At 44.1% G+C, this 20,107-nt stretch overlaps 1 protein-coding gene across 1 annotated transcript; it reads right to left on the bottom strand.

Annotated features, from left to right (window-relative positions):
- Positions 1–45: 45 nt before the first annotated feature.
- LOC311302159 (cytochrome P450 2J6-like) lies at positions 46–13,589 on the bottom strand (the record flags this gene model as incomplete). Its single annotated transcript, XM_084427808.1, has 9 exons — positions 46–512; positions 600–741; positions 814–1,001; positions 1,753–1,894; positions 2,190–2,363; positions 11,624–11,784; positions 12,099–12,251; positions 13,078–13,237; positions 13,395–13,589. The coding sequence occupies 9 exons, from the start codon at positions 13,587–13,589 to the stop codon at positions 328–330; spliced, it is 1,500 nt and encodes a 499-aa protein (XP_084283934.1). The 3' UTR covers positions 46–327.
- Between the last annotated feature and the right edge of the window lie 6,518 nt (positions 13,590–20,107).

Raw genomic sequence — 20,107 nt, 5'->3', positions numbered from 1 at the left:
GTTTCAAACACGCACACTAATAGGGTGTGTTACAGCTCCACGTGAATAGCCATACATCTAGTTTAGACCTGTCCAGGCTTGTCTGTAGTAAGATATCACATGAGAGATTACATCATGAGAGAAACAAAGCTTTACAGTGGTATTACAGCACTGCAGTCATTTATTGTGATATTCAGGGATTACACTTTACAACAAATAGTACAGCATCCATAACTATTAATCTAATTCCTTAGCTAAAATACTAACATCAAGTTTTAAAGCTGTCTAAACCAGCTACGGAAGCTTTGGAAACTCCATTAATGCAGGAAAGGTTACTGATGGTCAATCTTAGGAACCTCGGCTGTGGCAGATGATGTTGTATGGCTTAGGAGAGCGCACCACACTAACAATCCCATTCATGTCTGGCTGCGGCTCACCAGGTGGCCAGGAGAAACGAATCCGCTGTAAGAGAGAAGTGACGAAGAGGAAGAGCTCCATCTTAGCTAGAGTCTCCCCGAGACATACCCTCGGACCTGATAAATAGAGATAAAACACAATGGGTTTTAACCTAGTTGGCTTTGCTCTTGGGTCTACTGGTATCGTCGTCACAGGTGACTCACCCAAGGAGAAAGGGAGGAAAGACTCTGGTTTGAAGAATTGTCCATTTTCATCTAAGAAATTCTCTGGGTTAAAAGTGTCTGGATACTTCCAGTGCTCCTTATCAGTAAAAATTGCTGTTAAGTTAGTCAGTATCTCGGTGCCCTAGAAAGATGATGCTTGTTAGTGGAACAATTTCAATCAAGAAAAACAACACATCCAGGCTCCATTCATTACCTTGGGAATGTCGTATCCTCGTAGTTTTGCGGGCTGAGTTGTTTCATGAATCAAGCCAGATGGTACAACGTTGCCAAAGCGTTGAAACTCATGAACAGTGGCATACGTGAACGGTAGTTTGTCACGGTCATCCATGCTGGGAGAGCGGTCGTAACCCAACACCCGAACAATCTCCTCATGACATCGCTCTGTAACGTCATTAATGTTCATGTGTGTACGTTTCTCAGTGTTAAAACACAACAAGTAAGCAACTGGAAGGTTGACTTAATGAAACACTATGGCGCTTTAAAAGCTTACTCTAACTCAAACAATGGTGTGTTCGGGATGGGGCTACCTGTGTGCTACAAGGAAAATCTCTATAGACGTAGATGCGTTTACAAATTATGCAATATTTTTTCCAATTCAGCATTTCCATTTGGCTACTTAAAGTGCAAAACTTGGACTCTAGAGCTTTGAAGGAAAATTAAAACAACAATATTAGAGAGCAGACCTCTTCAATGCGACAAAAAACCAACAGGGGAACCATGAACTTGCAACTGTTAAAATACACATTTGTGCATATGAATGTGCATCATTGCAAGATTGTTTTGCATAAGCAAGAAGGTTTTGGTGCATATCCAAACCAATCATGACATGCCAAGCCAAGTTTGAATATGCACAAATGAGATTCGAGAGCTGTGGAGGGGATTTTCAGTGAATAATGACTAAAATTTGGTCTGTTTCTTAAACAAAGCAATTGACTTTGATAGAAGAGACAGAATTAAAATGAAGAAAACCCTTAAAATGCATGCAAAAGAACAGAACACTTTACTTATCACCTTTATATCTCCATTTATGTACTTAGCAGATGCTTCTATCCAAAGCGAATTACAGAGCATGCAAGATATACATTTATCAGTTCATGCATTCCCGTTAACATGCAATGTTACTCCTAAGTACCTTGTACATCTGGGTTTTGTGCCAAGTAGATGAGCCCCCATCTGATGGTGGTCGATGTGGTGTCGGTTCCAGCAATGAACAAATCAGCTACTGACATAATCATGTTCTCCTCGTGAAACGTGGAGTCTTCGTTGGACTTTTGCTGCTCCAAGGAAAACAGAAAGCATTTCAATTGATCCATGCATATCTAGTTATCTAGCAGCCTACCGTGATTTCGCCTTGTAGGATATTGTTGGTCCTGGAACAAAATTCCTATAAGGGTTAGAAATGGAATTGGGGCTTGAAGCAGCTTCAAATTTAAGAGGTAGTTTGTAACAAAAGATGTTCATCCAAGAACATGTGTTACTTGGCAAAATCGCTGCCACCTTTCCAAATAGTAAATACCATCAAAGAGTGGATTAAACCGTTTCTAGAATGGTTGGTTGTGATGATCTCACTTTCTCAATCTCCAGCAGGTAGGCATCAATGAAGTCTCGTGGACTGTCTGGATTCAGAGTTTCTCTGTGTGCTTTGACTGATTCCCTGAAGAAAGCCTTCAACTCTTCGCCGTTCTGATAGATTTTCTGGTGTGGCCCTGGGAAATGTTTGATGATGGGAAGCAAGTTAAACACCTGGAAAAGAAAAAGGCTACAGATAACTATGCGGCATTAAAGGGATACTCCACTTTTTTCGGAAATATGCTCATTTTACATCTCCCCCAGAGTTAAACAGTTGAGTTTTACCGTTTTAGAATCCATTCAGCCGAACTCCGGGTCTGACGGTACCACTTTTAGCATAGCTTAGCACAGATCATTGATTCTGATGAGTCCAGTAGCATTTCTTTCAAAATGACCAAAGAGTTTCAATATTTTTCCTATTTAAAACTTGACTCTTCTGTAGTTAAACCGTGTACTAAGATCGACGGAAAATGAAAAGTTGCGATTTTCTAAGCCTATATGACTAGGAACTACTCTCATTCCAGCGTAATAATCAAGGAACTGTGCGGCTGTTCCATGAGTGCAGCAGGCGTAATGATATGACGCAGCGCCTGAAAATAGGTCTAATAGGTTAGACAAACTTAGTCCCGGTCACGTTGGAAGAAGTTACCGGGCTGGGGACTATTTTCAGGCGCTGCGTCATATCATTACGCCTGCTGCAATCATGGTACAGCCACACAGTTCCTTGATTATTACGCCGGAATGAGAGTAGTTCCTAGCCATATAGGCTTAGAAAATCGCAACTTTTCATTTTCCGTCGATCTTAGTACACGGTTTAACTACAGAAGAGTCAAGTTTTAAATAGGAAAAATATTGAAACTCTTTGGTCATTTTGAAAGAAATGCTACTGGACTCATCAGAATCAATGATCTGTGCTAAGCTATGCTAAAAGTGGTACCGTCAGACCCGGAGTTCGGCTGAATGGATTCTAAAACGGTAAAACTCAACTGTTTAACTCTGGGGGAGTTGTAAAATGAGCCTATTTCCAAAAAAAGTGGAGTATCCCTTTAACAGCAAAAGTTTAGTTTCAATCTGCTCCAAAACACCTGCCTAGAAGTTTCTTCCAATTCTGAAGACATTTTCTACATCCTAAATCACATACTCTCAGAGAGATACTTCTTATGGGTGTTAAACAAATACTCTCCAGTAGCCTTCTGGGATAGAAAAGTGTCTATTGGATGCACCCTTCAGAATCTAGCTGGAAATAGTACATCATCCTGGTACTTTTTGATTTATGAATACTGTGAATTTGACATGCTGTTTTTCACCTACTATATATTGGGAAGTATGCAATTTTGGATGCAGCCCTTCATAAGCTATGTGAGTTTAAGAAGTGTTTTGAGCTAAACTCTTGTAGGGCTGAGCAAATATGGGCAGAACTCTTTACTACTCTAGTACTTCAGAAATCCTTTTAAAGGTATAAATGTGAATTAAACGTGGCATAATGGCCTTCATCATCACAGTATGCTAAAGCCTATCTAGTGCAAGGGGATTTCATCAATATGCTGATGGAGGACTGTTGGGACACTCCAGGCACAGGAAGGTTCTTTCGGGAGAGACAGTCATTTGCACCTCAATGACACGTCTGTATCATTTGCTTCACAGGACATGTGCTTTCAACTACATACTGTTTATTTAATAGTGTGTTCTAATATGTAACTATGCCATGTTTGGTCTCATCTGACAGCTTATAAACTGAAATGAACGGTGGTGAACTTAAAAGAGATATTAAAGTATCCTAATGTACAATCTAGGTACTATTGCTTAAACATACATTGAGGAGATTGTTAATGTCCTTCTCCCCCTCTTAATCACCACCCATTTGCCTCATCTTTTGGTTTCCTGTCGGTCGGTTTTGGTGTTGGTATTCCACTCATGTTTAACAATGCTTTGCTCAGGGTATAAGAAGGAAAGGCAACTGCTGATCTAGGAGAAAGGCTTTAACCCCGCCACTCCCGCACACTGGTGCGTAACCTCATACTATGAGAAAGGCTTTTCCAGCCTCTTCTGCACAACAGTGCATTATTTGTTACAACTAAGTTTTCTATACAGTATGTTGTTTCATTCATTCATACATACATACATTAATTAATTCATTCATACATACATACATAAACATGTAACTTAATAAATAACTTTGCATGCTTTAAAGGCTTTGAGAATCTTTCCTTTTATCACTGATGATGTTGAAGCTAAAGTGATTATATCTTTTGTTACGTTCAGGTTAAATCCTATGTTTTCCTATCAGTTCTAAGAAAGACCTTCACCTTTAAAAAATAACAGGTTAAATAATAACAACAACTTTAATGGAGTCAGATTCATTATATTGGAGTCAGATAAATATTTGAATTATACACGTCATCCTTCAACTGCCTTTTGTTCTGATTATTGGTTCAAAATAGCAGCGTAAGCTTCCAGCCTTACGAAGGTGGACCTCCAGGATCAGGATTGGACTCTGGTCAAGTAGTTCCCTGTGAGAAAGTGAACCTCACTTCTCACTGTTACGCACTCCCTCATTGACTGTGAATGGCGTTACCAGCGAGAGCGGGAGAGACTCTGGACATTTGCACACGCACACGCACACACATACACCCGCACGCTCCTTTATAAAAATGATGCCTTGCTTAGGCCAATTGTGTTATTTTGTGAAGGTGTATAATGAACACAGGGGGGGGTTGTGTTTAAAGAGAAGGCTGGCGCGGGGCTATGCGCCATTAAAGCATTCGCGTTGATTTGTTTGTAGCACGGTTAGTCCGCGATTTCATTCACAACACTCAAAACTAATTTGTCACTGCTTATAACTTCCTACTTTACCACCTCCATGACATGTAGTGCGGTACCCACTAGTTCATGTCCCATTTACTCCCTGTTTCTGTCTAAAATCCTAGTTAATTCATACATATTACAACTCACGCATTTCCTGCATCCCGGTCCGGTTCGACTGCTCCGACGGCAGTATTTATCCCTGTCACAGGGCAGAGGGTGCAGAGCATTGATCACAGGGGTGTTTGTTTGTAATAATGTTTTGTATGTATATGTGTGGTGTGAATAGGTGGTGTAAATGTTGTATAAAATGGTTGTGATATGATGATAATATTTTGTTTTCATGTAATGTTTATTTTCTACTTATAGCTTATTTATGGCCTTAGGCTAAAGATAATACCCTGATTGTTGGTATGGTCCAATTGGCCCTGAATGGGCCAATTTGGCTTAATGCTTTGGCCTATTTAAGAGGGCCTCATTCTGCATTAGGGAGAGTGAGGGTGAGTACTAGCTTGCTGCGAGGCTATGTACAAAGTGTTTGCTACTATTGTTGAAAACTAGAAGCATTGTGCTATTTCGATTTATTTTTGATTATTTTGTTTTCTTGACTTCTGAGTTAAAATCTAAATAAACTATTATATTTTTGGAACAATTATATTTTTGGAAGTGAGCCTACACATCTCAATGCATGGGGTGACGCTCGGTGCCTCACATTTGGTGTCAGAAGTGGGATGGTACGCTGACCGACACTGGCTAATAGAGGAGGAAAACGGCGCCAGTCCCGGGGGAAAATGGCATATTGGAGGCTAGCCAAAGGTGACCCGAAGGAGGTTGAAAAGGAGACAGATGAACTCCCAGATGGCGATGCTGGGGCCCAAGCATTGGGCGGAGACCAGACAGAGGGGACTGACCTAGCAACTCTGCATCATCTCCTTGAGAAGACTCTGCAGACACATGAGAGGGAGGCGTATAAGCAGGAGCAGCGCTGGAGGAGTGTGCAGATACAGCTGAACCAGTTAAGGGATGATGTGGAGGCAGAGAGGAGGCATCCGCCTACAGCTCCACCAGGGCCTCAACCAGGAGTGCCAGTTCAGCCGGCACCACAAGCACCAGCGGCGCCGGTGGCACCAGCAGTACCTGCAGCTCCAGCGGCCTGGGCCAGATCGGCCATTCCAAGGTTCGAGGAAGGGGACGACATCGAACAGTACCTCACCACGTTCGAGCGGCTGGCCACAGCTTACCGCTGGCCTAAAGAGGACTGGGCAGTGTTTCTGGTGCCATACCTGGCAAGGCCCGCAGCGCCTATGTGGCCATGGGTATGGACCGGTCGATGGAGTACGACAGTGTGAAGGAGGCAATACTGCACAAGTATGAAATCAACGAGGAGGTGTACCGGAGGAGGTTCCGTGAACCGGATGTCAGGCCAGGAGAGACCCCCCGTGAGCTGTACAACCGCCTCAGGGATTTATTTCAGAAGTGGATTAGGCCGGCAAATAAGTCGGTTGAAGAGATCGCCGAGATGCTCATAATGGAACAGTACCTCCGCACTCTGACACCGGACATTCGAGTCTGGGTGAAGGAGCACAATCCCCAGAATGGTCAGAGGGCGGCGGAGCTGGTGGAGAACTTCATGGCGGCCCGACGGGGCCACAAACACTTCCGTCTGGAGTCACAGCCAAGACCAGCAGCCCGTGGTAGGTCTGAGGGCTTTGGTCAGGGGAGTGGTGCAAAGGCTAGTGAGCCCAGTAGAATGCCTGCCCGTAACTATTTTGTCCCAACCAAGCCCAGATATAGCCTAGAGCCAAGAACCGGAGGTCCGGTGGTATGCTATTTTTGTGGTCAGGAAGGACATATAAAGTCTGAATGCCCGAACAGGAAGCCCAAGCACTCCAGCCATAGCTGTATTCCCCGTCCAGAAGAGGGCGATATAGGTTTTATGGGAAGGCTACAGACAATGCCGGTCCTTGTTAATGGGAAAGATGGTACTGCCCTGCTAGACACAGGGAATACCCAAACACTGGTGCAGACCCATCTAGTGGAGAAGAGGGACTTTGTGCAGGGTAGGAAGCTGAAGGTTCTGTGTGTCAATGGAGATGAACATGAGTATCCGACAGCCGAAGTGTATATAGATATTAGAGGCCAGACATACCAGATGATGGTTGGTGTGGTGGAGAGACTAAGCCATCCTGTTGTAATAGGCCAAGACATCATTGTGCTACCGGAATTAGTGCAGTCCAGCAGGCCAGTGAGTATGGTCATTACTCGATACCAGAGCCAAGTGCAGGACCCTGAGAAAGAGGAGACAGATGAGTCGACTGAGCCAAATAGCCTGTCAGAGTTGCCTTTTTCAGAGGGGGAGAATACCCCTCCAGCCAAAACAAGGTTCCGGAAGACCAGAAGACAGCGGAGGCAGGCTAGGCTAGTGGGCGCCATGGAGAGAAATGAAGAGCTACAACTTACCCAGCCAGTGGATGATTGGGGTGAGGTCCCAGATAATTTTGAGCAGCTGCAGAGAGAGGACCCCACTTTGCAGAAAGCGTATGACAGGGTCACACAAGTAGATGGTATGTCCACTGAGATGCCTACTTCACTGTCTGGAGAAGGCTACGTAGTGAAGGAGGGATTGCTTTACCATGAGCCAGGAGAGGGCAGGGCAGAGCAGCTGGTGGTTCCTAGGCATTTGAGGGAAAGGGTGTTAGCCATGGGGCATACTATCCCTTGGGTAGGTCACTTGAGCAACACCAAAAGTTATAAGCGTATTGCAGCCAGGTTCTATTGGCCAGGGCTTTATAGTGAGGTGCAGCAATACTGTAAATCCTGTCCCGAGTGCCAGTTCACCAGCAAGAGGAAAACTAGCCCTTACCCCCTTCAGCCACTGCCGATCATAGAAGTTCCCTTCTCTCGCATAGCCATGGACATTGTAGGGCCCCTGGAAAGAACCCAAATAGGGTTCAAATACATTTTAGTCATTTGTGACTATGCCACCCGCTACCCTGAGGCGTTTCCTTTGCGCAAGGTTACGGCTGGTCCAATTGCACAGGCCCTGTTGCAGCTATTTTCTAGGGTAGGCATTCCCCAGGAAGTTCTAACCGATCAGGGCACTGCCTTCCTGTCAAAGACATTAAAACAGGTGTATAGCTTGCTAGGCATCAAGGACATTCGGACCACCCCGTACCACCCTCAGACAGACGGGCTGGTTGAACGCTATAACCAGACTTTCAAAGGGCATGTTGAGGAAGTTTGTTGCAGCTAATGGTAAGGACTGGGACCGCTGGCTGCCTTACTTGCTCTTTGCCTATAGGGAGGTCCCCCAGGCCTCCGCCAGCTTCTCGCCGTTTAAACTTCTGTATGGGAGACAGGTGAGGGGGCCTTTGGATGTCCCGAGAGAGGCCTGGGAGGGACCTCAGACCCCCAAGTCTCACAGCGTCCTCATGCATGTCCTCAAAATGAGGGACAAGATGGAGGAAATGACCGCGCTGGTGCGGGCTAACCTGGAGCAGGCCCAAACGCACCAGAAGGCCTGGTATGACAAGGCTGCCAGGCAGAGGCACCTCAACCCAGGGCAGAAAGTTTTGCTTCTTCTGCCCACCTCGGAAAACAAACTACTTGCCAGGTGGCAGGGTCCGTACAAGGTGGTGCGGAAAATGGGTGGATGCGGAGAATGGCATGAGAGGGCCGTACAGCCAGGATTACAACTCCGGGTTCAGGCTGTGGTGGAGGAGGAGGAGAGTCCAGAGCAATTCTTCCCCACCAGTCAGCCAGCATCTACCCTGGATGTATCCCACTTGACCTCCCACCAGAAGAGAGAGCTAGAGGGAATCATCCCTCCGGACCTGTTTCAGGAAAAGCCAGGATTTACTTCTGTGGCGGAACACTCCATTCCACTCAAAGACACTACCCCAATACGCCAAAGAACGTACCGGGTTCCTGAGCGTATTCTGCCATCTCTCAAAGCCGAGGTGGAGGAGATGCTGGCCTTGGGGGTGATTGAGCGCTCTTCCAGTGAGTGGAGTAATCCTGTGGTGCTAGTGCCCAAAAAGGATGGCACTATGCGCTTTTGTATTGACTTTCGGCGGGTGAATGCCCAGTCTCACTTTGATGCTTACCCCATGCCTAGGCTCGAGGACTTGATCGAGCGCCTCGGCAAGGCATCCTTCATCACTACCTTGGATTTATGCAAGGGATACTGACAGGTGCCTTTGGCCAGGACAGACAGGCCGTACACTGCATTCCGGAGCCCACAGGGTCTGTTTCAGTTTGTGGTAATGCCATTTGGCCTGCAGGGGGCCAGGCTGGCCAGGCTGGCCAGGCTGGCCTGCTGGCCAGCCACTTTTCAAAGACTTATGGATATTGTGTTGGCAGGTACAGACTCTTTTGCTGCTGCATACCTGGATGACATAGTGGTGTACAGCGCCACCTGGGGGGAGCATCAGCGTCATCTAGGTGAGATATTGCAGCGCATTCAGCGAGCGGGCCTGACCATCCACCCAAAAAAGTGTACCATAGCCCAAGAGGAGGTCAAATACCTTGGCCATGTTCTGGGTCGTGGTGTGATCCGGCCGCAAAAGGACAAAGTCGAGGGAGTACAGGACTGTCCAAGGCCCCAGACAAAGAAGGAGGTTAGATCATTTCTGGGGCTGGTGGGCTGGTATCGCCGATTTGTGCCGGACTTTGCCCGACGAGCAGCTCCCTTCTCGGACTTGACTCAGAAGTCAAGCTCCACCCAGCTTCAATGGGGGGAGGAGCAAGACAAAGCCTTTTTGGATTTAAAAGAGACCCTCTGCAAAGATCCAGTTCTCCAGAGCCCTGACTTTGGAAAGCACTTCACTGTCCAGACGGACGCATCTGGTGTTGGTCTTGGGACGGTGCTGCTCCAAGGAGAGGGTGACGAAAAGAAACCTGTGGCTTATATTAGCCGGAAACTGTTCCCGAGAGAGACCAGATATGCGGCCATAGAACTTGAGTGCCTGACCGTGAAGTGGGCGCTTGACACTTATTAAATATTACCTGCTTGGTCGAGACTTCACCCTAGAGACTGACCACCGCGCCTTGCAGTGGCTAGGGCGCATGAAGGACTCCAATGCTAGAGTCACCCGCTGGTTTTTAGCACTGCAGCCCTACAGGTTCACGGTGCAGTACAGAGCGGGCAAGCAGAATACTGTTGCAGACTTTCTGTCTCGCCACCCTGTTGGCGAGACTCCAAAGGGGGAGGGAAATGTGAGAAAGTGAACCTCACTTCTCACTGTTACGCACTCCAGCATTGACTGTGAATGGCGTTACCGGCGAGAGCGGGAGAGACTCTGGACATTTGCACACGCACATGCACACACATACACCCGCACGCTCCTTTATAAAAATGATGCCTTGCTTAGGCTGATTGTGTTATTTTGTGAAGGTGTATGGATGGCTAATGAACACAGGGAGGGTTGTGTTTAAAGAGAAGGCTGGCGCGGGGCTATGCGCGATTAACGCATTCGCGTTGATTTGTTTGTAGCGCGGTTAGTCCGCGATTTCATTCACAACACTCAAAACTAATTTGTCACTGCTTATAACTTCCTACTTTACCACCTCCATGACATGTAGTGCGGTACCCACTAGTTCATGTCCCATTTACTCCCTGTTTCTGTCTAAAATCCTAGTTAATTCATACATATTACAACTCACGCATTTCCTGCATCCCGGTCCGGTTCGACTGCTCCTATGCAGATGCGAGCTCCGCTGTAGGGGCAGTATTTATCCCTGTCACAGGGCAGAGGGTGCAGAGCATTGTTCACAGGGGTGTTTGTTTGTAATAATGTTTTGTATGTATATGTGTGGTGTGAATAGGTGGTGTAAATGTTGTATAAAATGGTAGTGATATGATGACAATATTTTGTTTTCATGTAATGTTTATTTTCTACTTAGCTTATAGCTTATTTATGGCCTTAGGCTAAAGATAATACCCTGATTGTTGGTATGGTCCAATTGGCCCTGAATGGGCCAATTTGGCTTAATGCTTTGGCCTATTTAAGAGGGCCACATTCTGCATTAGGGAGAGTGAGGGTGAGTACTAGCTTGCTGTGAGGCTATGTACAAAGTGTTTGCTACTATTGTTGAAAACTAGAAGCATTGTGCTATTTTGATTTATTTTTGATTATTTTGTTTTCTTGACTTCTTGATTCTGATTCTGAGTTAAAATCTAAATAAACTTTATTATATTTTTGGAACAATTGAGCTCTGGTAACGTATTTTCCACCTCCACCATCTAAAGCCAGTGAGCCTACACATCCCAATGCATGGGGTGACGCTCGGTGCCTCACATTCCCTTTGTGGCATAAAGCCTTATTCGAAGATCAAATTATTTGTTGATGGTTTTAACAAGCAAATACACAAAATTGGAGACAACCTTGATGTAGGTAGTGTTGGTGATGAAAATGACAGCCATTTACTCCAAAAAAGCAACAGGAACACTTACTTTCAGAAAGCTGAGGTTTTGATGCCACACAAATGTGACCGCTAGTAAGGTTTAGCACATTATTGCTAACATTAACGATGCAATGTGTCGACAACCTATGGGAATGGAGACAGTAGAGCAAGATCCGGTTGGATACTAGGACAGTCAAGCAAAAAACAATTTTAACACTTGCTCATACCTGCCCAACAAGTGACCCTGTATGATAACTGTTCTCCTTCAGGATTTTCAGAAGGTATGCGAAGCGCTTGTTATCGTAGTCAAACCGATCCCCAAAGACGATGGAACAGATAATGTTGGAAACAGCATTCTGTATTGGATGTTGGGGGTTGAAAGGTTTGCCTTCAACAAAGAAAACCTTGTGTTAGTTTTTGGCAAGGAGTATTTTAATAGTATAAAGAGAAATTCCACATGTTGAAATTATAGCTGGCTTGCTGAATAACACGTTTGGTTTAATGGCATTTGACGCTAACCTGAATACTAAAGCACAATGGGACTATGGACTTGAAATTTTTGGTTAAGAATTCATGTCTACATACTTGCATGAGCATGTTTAAAGTTTGTTTAGAACTTGACTCAAGTACGAGGTGGGACATGACAGAGTACAGCACCTCTAAACATTGAAAACATATTCACAGATTAAAATCCTCAATAACCTTCTGATTTGAGCATTTCAGAAAGCAGGTAACTGCTTTCCTCGGCCACGCGTTCCACCACAGATTTCTTTCCCAAGCCAAAGTTTCTGAGCATGTGCAGAGCAAACCGTCTCTGCTGCCTCCAGGTGTGACCAAATGTGACCATTATTATACCTGATGGAAAGAGAACAGACCTTCATAGTTACAAGGAAATACACAGACAAGTTGAACAAAGAAAGACAGACAACTTAAACGGATGCATAGGTCTACCAGCCCCAAACATCTTGACCAAGAGACCATGTTGACCTCAGCCTCATTGGCTGGTAGATTCCCAAGTCTAGACTAGCAGTAGACTGGGGTTAACCTGACACGCTACACGCACGGGAGAGTGTCAAAGCACAGGCTACTTTGTGCTTGCACTGGCAGACAAACGAGCGGGTGTATCAACGACAACGGTAAGTTACCAGGGATGTCTGCCAATACCCATAAAAGGCCAGAGTAAAACATTTTAATATTCCCTTTGCCCTTCAGCATGTACATGTTTGCCCCTTTATGTGCTTTGTAGATCAGCTATGCACCCCAAGAAGAAGAAAGGGGACATTCGAAGCTTTGTCATAAAGCAGAGTGTAAGTAAGCCACGCAAACTAGCAGTGGTAGTGACCAGGCTTTCAAATGCAGATTCTACTGTGGAAAATAGTATTAACTGGTGATAGTATATGTTATCCAGGATATTGTTCCAGCTAAAGATGTCCTCACCAAAGCTGAGACCAAACCTACGCCCTTGGTCTTGAGAGGTTTCAAATATCAACTTCACTGGCTGGTTGCTCCACTGATCAAGACTAGCTTCAGAAAACTATAAAAACCACGTAAGAAACTTTTAGCTTCTTTTTCCAGCAGGGCTAGTTATGGCAACTATCAAAAAAAAATTCCCTTTTTCCATTTCATCAAAACTTGGAAGTACAGTGCTAGTACCCTACAATTAATGCAATGTATTACTGACCATATCCATTACTGATCCAGTTTGGAAGTGGTACAGGTGGCCTTCCTGAAAAAGATGAAGCATTTTGGACCAGGGCTTCTTTCGTGACCTGGATTGTATTGAGGATTATCGCTGGCTTCCTCCCGAGATACAAAGTGGTCATCTCTCCATACTGAGGCATCTACTCAGAGAAGATTTCATAGCACTTCAACACAACTTAAGTGGTTTAGACATCTCACTTGCGAGCGAAGTCAACATAGCTCAAGCACAAGGAGAACATAAGATATCTTTGCACAAAAACAAAGCCTCTGTAAAATAAGCTCAAAGCAATGACTCACTGATCTCAGAAACTCCATTGGGTTCTTCAGAAAATATGGTATGGTACCCACAAAAGGTAGAGGTCTGGGACCAGGAGGAGTTTGACCTCTGTAGGAATTAATCCTGATGATCTCAAACAGAACCAGAAAGATCAATCCCAGAAACAGAGCCAGGCCAACAGAGGCCAGGTTTAACGTCATGAGAGTCGCCAACATGATTGCTTTCAAGACAAACACAAGAGCAGTGGACGACTGTGGGCTTTATAAACAGAGCGAAAGAGGGTGGAGACAGTGGGAGAGTAAGTTTGACATGCCAGCTCATGCTTGTGAAATAGTTATATTAGTTATTACTATTAATGCTGCAAGGTTCTAAACAATCAAGATATGAAGAAGATTATACTTCTGTAAAACACAAATTTTCCCTTTATAAATATACTAAATAGATCTAAGGGAAGAAGTTAATTCACTGCAAAGTGGGGCAAGTTTAGTAAATAACTGACTAGCTCAAAGCATGCCAACATGCCAACATGCCAGTGGAAACGGGCAAGTCCACACCCTAATCTCTTCTTTGTTATTGATTAGGCAAAAGGTCTGGAAAGGTGTGTAACGGTGACAGTAAAATTATAGCAAGGTTTTCAGGTCAGATTGTTGCATAGTCATGCAATATCATTTTATACATTTTGAAGCATTAAAATTCTTTCTTTCTTTCTTTTTTTTCTGCTCTTTTTTGTCTGTTTTCTTGGTTTGCTATAGGGAAGATTTTGGCACTACATAATTGTCTTATTGGGTCGTTATGTTTGATTTTCCTATCTAAAGCCTTTGTCCTTATGCAAGCAAAATAGGAATACGGCTAATAAAAATAAAGTAAATACATTTTAAATCCTTATTTTACACATAAAATAAAAACACTTTTTTGGACCCCTCCAAAAATAGGGGTATTCAAATATTTGACATTTTGTATAACAAATCAATGTGATGAAACACAGAAATAAAAGGAAAATAAAACATAAAAAGTGTACAAAAATGATAAAATCCATTTAAAAAAGTTTCCAAATGATACAAAGTTAATCTTTTTTTTCTATAAGGACCTTGGGCATTGGTTTACAAAGTAAAGTGTCATTTTTTACATTCTTCTGCTGAATGTAGTTGAGATTGCCGTGTCGGCCGTGTTGAATAAGCGGGTAATGTTGATTTGCCACCACTGAACCTGCAAGAGGAGAAGAAATGTGCGGTTATGAGCGGACACTTTTCCTGATTTCTCAGTGTAAAAACTATCAAGAAGAATGAATATTCAGAGTTAACTTCATGTCTATGGATAACATCTGTTGTACACATCAAATAATTACAACAGTACAAATAACATAAACAGTAATGTCCTGAAAACATATCCAGGTCATAATCAAAAATAAGTAAATTAAATACTATTCTACATAAAGAGAATGAAGCCAACTTTTACCAACATTATAGTCACCATGAAATCAAAATTGACAATTCTTATTTCTTTATGGAAGATTGCTGTATTTATTCATGCACATCTTTTTTTTACTCATGTCCCTCGTAATCTTGCATCAAAAGATTTTATTTTAAATTATTTTATATTGTGACATTAAGACAATTATGCAGGACTCCTCTAAAATAATTAAACATAATAAAAAGGCAACACATCATGTTGGTTTGCGTTTTCTTGATTTTTTGTTTTTTTTTGTTTTTTTTGCTCTCTTTATTTGTTTGCTATAGGAAAGGTCTTTGGCACAACATAATTGACTTATTGGATCACTATGTTTAATTTGCCTAGCTAAAGCAAAAATTAAAAAAAATATATGCAAACATGTTTCATGTTGACAGAAATTGATGGACATACACATGCATAAAGTTTGAATGTTTTATCCTAACATGTCCCACAAACAGAAGAGAACAGGTACCTTGTGAGATGAAGGGTTTGTTGGGCTGCTGCATGTAGGGCGGCAGACGGTAGGGCATGAAGGATGGAGACAGGGAATATGGAGCAGCATCGCCGTGCTCCCAGGATTGAGAGCCTGGACTCACACCCCCAAACTGAGATGGGAAATTAGGATCTGAGATGGAGAGAGAGAACCATGAGCAAATGGCTCAGTAATAACAGAGATGAAAATAAACAACAGAAGTACTCAGAATCGTTAAACTGTCACTCAACCACTATGAAACCATAAGCTTTCATTGCCACCTTCTTTATTGAAACTAGTCTTAAACTAGTAAAAGCTTGGCCTGTTTGTGAGTAATAGACATCATTATGCCATTAAATGTGCCTTGAATGTAAGGAAAACCAAGGTTTCATTAGACTGTGGTTTCAAAGTGTTACAGGGTCCAGGGATTAGTTTTTAACTAGTTTCCAGTGCTCAGTCTAACAGATGTGGAGTCAGCCATGCACCAAATACACCTGTGAGACTAACCTGAGCTCACCAACACCACCTGCTCTCAACAAACAGACAGCAAACTCATTTCACTTGTTTTGCAAACAAAAACTATTTTTACAGCGACCCAAATAAAGCACAAAAAGAGTATGTTTCAAGCACACAACTCAACGCGGTTGAGAGCCTGGCTCACGACCGAGCGCGTGCTCTCTATCCAGCGGCTGGTAGCATCTTTCAGGGTGGGTGTTCACTCGCCCCTCTGGAAATTTCAGAGAACCTTGGGCCTCATGGCTGCAGCATCATCAGTTTTCCAATTGGGCTTGCTACTTTTGCGTCCATTACAACATTGGCTCAAGCGCCGTGTCCCAGCCCATGCATGGTGCTCAGGGCGCCTGCTCATCAAGGTGAACCACGGCTGCATAAGAGCCCTGGCTCCTTGTAAGGCTCCGAACTGGTACCAGTCCGGCATCCAAAATTTTGGGGCAGACATGCTATCCAGAGACAACACTCCCCCCGGGGAATGGTCTCTCAACCCCTCAGACAGTCTGTCTGATCTGGAGTGTGTTCGGGAGGGTGGAGGTCGACCTCTTCGCCTCAGAGAACACCACTCACTGCCCAACGTTCTTCTCAAAGTACAGGGATGCGCTGGCTCATGCTTGGCCCAGGCTCCCACTTTATGCGTTTCCTCCGGTCTCAATGTTACCACAGGTCATCGAGCAGATCAGAACGAGCAGATGCTCGGTCCTTCTGGTAGCCCCCCTCTGGAAGAGCCAGGTCTGGTTCCCAGAGCTGGCACATATGGTGGACTCAGCCCCATGGCCTGTACTGATAAGGAGGGACCTCTTCATGCAGGCGAATGGGGCGATTTGGCACCCTCGTCCAGACCTGTGGGCCCTCCATGTGTGGCCCCTCAACGGGTATCCGGGGACCTCCCAGAGTCCTAGATACTATTACTGAGGCCACTACGCCCTGAAATGGTCAGTGTTCTCCAGCTGGTGTGCAGCTAAGAACCTTGAACCCCATTCATGTGAAGTACCAGTCGTACTGTCTTTCCTCCGAGAGCTGTTGGACGCGGAACGTTCCCCCTCCACGCTCAAAGTGTACGTGGCGGCTTTTACAGCCTACCACGACCCCGTGGCTGGCCAATTGCTAGGGAAAAGTAACCTCGTTGTTCGCTTTCTCAAAGGGGCTAGGAGGATGAACCCCCCTCGTGCCCCTTCTGTGCCAGCTTGGGACCTCTCGAAGGTCCTTGGAGCCCTGAAGGGTCCTCCATTCAAGCCACTTCAGTCGGCTGACCTAAAGCCTCTTTCGCTGAAAACCACCCTTCTGTTGGCCTAGGCATCAGTCAAGCGAGTAGGCGATTTGCAGGGGCTCTACATGAGCCCTACCTGCCTGGAGTTTGGGATTGGTTACTTCAGAGTCACTCTCAAGCCGAGACACGGCTATGTACCTAAAGTGCTCTCAACACCTTTCAGAGCGTAGATTATCACGTTGCACTGCACTATTGCAGTCTGTCAGGCATTTGCTTCAGTCGATTTAACCTGATTTTATGGCGAAAAGATGGGCTTTTATAGCTATAAGCCACGCCCATTCTGGCGGGCTCTGATGCATTGGACCTCATTGGTTCACGCATCAGACCCGCTTCGCCATAGGATGTGCAGTTGCTGTAGCACAGCCAATCAGTGAGCTAGCTGCTCTTATGGTACTTGCTTTGCAGCTGCACTGCGTTTTCAATATTCTTGAGGAAAGTAGTTTCCCCACTGCGTATAGCTACGCAATACTCGTTCCCTACTCTCAGGGAACTGAGGTTACGTTAGTAACCGAGTACATTTTCTAAATTTTTTGTTGTTAGTTTAGTTCCATAACTTTAGTTAGAGTGTTTTCTTGTTATATTCAGTTTTTGATTTAAGCACCACTCTCTTGCTTCTTCCTCTTCACCAGATTGTTATTGTGTTTTGCTCGTCTTTGTTACGTTGTACATGTTGTAAATACTCATTACTTTATTACTTTACTACTACTTCACTTTATTGCAGTTGAAGAATTAAAGGGCACCTATTATGCCCGTTTTCACAAGATGTAAAATAAGTCTCTGATGTCCCCAGAATGTGTATGTTAAGTTTTAGCTCAAAATACCCAACCGAAATTTTTTTACAGCATGTTTCAATTGTCATTTTTTAGGGCTCAGAAAAACGCACCGTTTTAGTGTGTATCCCTTTAAATGCAAATTAACTGCTGCTGCCGGCCCAGGGGGCGGAGCCTCACGAGCTCGCGCTAAGAGCCAGGACAATCTCAACTGATAATATCAAAACAGAAACTCTCAGTAGTGGTGTTCATTTCGACTCGGAGTCGGACAATAATGCCCACATAGCAAGAGAATATATGCTGTATGGAGATAGAACAGGAATAGTTTTGTTTAATTACGGTTATTTGTCATCTGCTTTTATCCACTATTAATACAAGCCTGCTGTAGCAGACCCTGTCCGAATGATGACCAAGATATACTGATGAGTTCAATTAAGTTTATTGTACCTCACACAAAAGTTGAAGCCTTATGGTGTGTTCACACCAAACGCGAATTTCATTATTGGCGCGAGTAGATTACATACAAAGTCAATGCAAAGACGCGAATCGGCGCGAATTGTTGCCGGGCAGTGCGAATGACGCGAATTGAGCGACGCGTTTCCTGAATCGCGTCTTCCGCGCAAGTTGAAAAAATTGAACTCGAGCGGAAAATTATTCGCATGACGCTTAGTTGCGCAAGCCAATCAACGAAGAGCTCATTGAAACGTCACCGGTTTCGTCCGTTCCCTCAGGTTCCCTCACTGTTGTCGAAAATGGAGGAGATGCTAATTGTTGCTGTGTGTGCCTATCCAGAAATTTATGATACAAAATCATACGCCTACAGAGACCATACGAAGAAAGAGATCGCTTGGAGAAAAATAAATGAGGAAGTTGGACTACCTGGTAAGTGATGAAAATATACAACCTTTATGTAATTCTAGCTATTTTTACATTATTATGAACTTGTTTCTAGACATGACATAAACGTACGGCAGAAATAAAGTGTTGTTGTTGTTGATACTCTTTTTGGCGGGATATTTATTCGCTAGTGACACGAACGCGCGAATGGATTAAAATGTGCAAGCGTCTAACTAGACGCGATAGACGCGAATTTGACGCTCTATTCGCGTTCGGTGTGAACACACCATTATGGTGCGTTCACACACCGGACGCGAATAGCGCGTCAGGCGCGAGTGATTTCAATGTTAAGTCAATGCAAAGACGCGTTACGAGCGTAAAAAATTCCTGCGGCGCGAATGAGGCGTTTAGCGCGGCGCGGTAGACGCAAGTTCGCGCGAATGGCGCGAATTGAGCGTCTGGCGCGTTAAGCGCCTTATGTGCGAATGATTTTATTAGTGCTTTTTGTGCATTCACGCATTTGACGCGAATTCGCGTCTGCCGCCCGAGTTGGAAAATCTGAACTTCTGCGTCAATTCGCGCCGCGTTAACCAATCAGGAGCCTGCTTGCTGCTGTCACGTGGTGAAGTGACAGTTTATAATGTTATTTTATGTTTGGCCTCAATAAATTATTTTGTAATAGACTAAAATGCACAACAAAGCAAATCTTTGATTTGATCAAATTTCAATATATGAGAGATACTCATTTTGTATTGAATGCTATTTATTCCATATCTATTCTAGATTATATGAAAATTATTAATCTAATGTAAAGACAACAAACACAATTTAGTGTATAAAAACAAAAACAAAAATCACAGGACAGGTTTCACTTTAGGAGGCTGGCTCCATTTATTATCAAAACAAAAATAAATGACAGATTAGGTGGGTGCGGGCGAGGGTGAACCTCGCACCGGGCTGCAGAGCGCGGGCTCGTCAGGCAGCGACGACTTGAACCCTGGGGAACTACACAGGTCAAAGATGTTAGTGTTGAGGAACAATTTCCAATTTTAACAATAAAACTCCTGTCACTAAGATACGATTTTAGCCAGCTGATCACAACACCGGTAAAGCCAACCCAATGTTCCAGTTGATGAAGCAATATACAATGGTCTACAGTGTCGAAAGCCGCACTGAGATCCAGTAATACTAAGATGGATGCCTTGCCTGCATCAGTATTTAGCCGGATGTCACTTGTGACTTTAGCAAGAGCTGTTTCTGCCCTTATAGTGTATACTATATGTATATATACTATCTGTCTTATAGTATATACTATAAGTGCGCATTAAAGTCTTATCCATAAACTCTCTCTCCCTTTAATTATCATGGAACATACACAGCGAAATACACAAAACACTCATTACAACTAATAGTATACAAATATAT

Source organism: Rutilus rutilus (genome assembly GCF_951802725.1).
Source record: "Rutilus rutilus genome assembly, chromosome: 13".
Taxonomy (NCBI): Eukaryota; Metazoa; Chordata; class Actinopteri; order Cypriniformes; family Leuciscidae; genus Rutilus; species Rutilus rutilus.
This window is presented reverse-complemented; position numbering and strand designations above follow the sequence as displayed.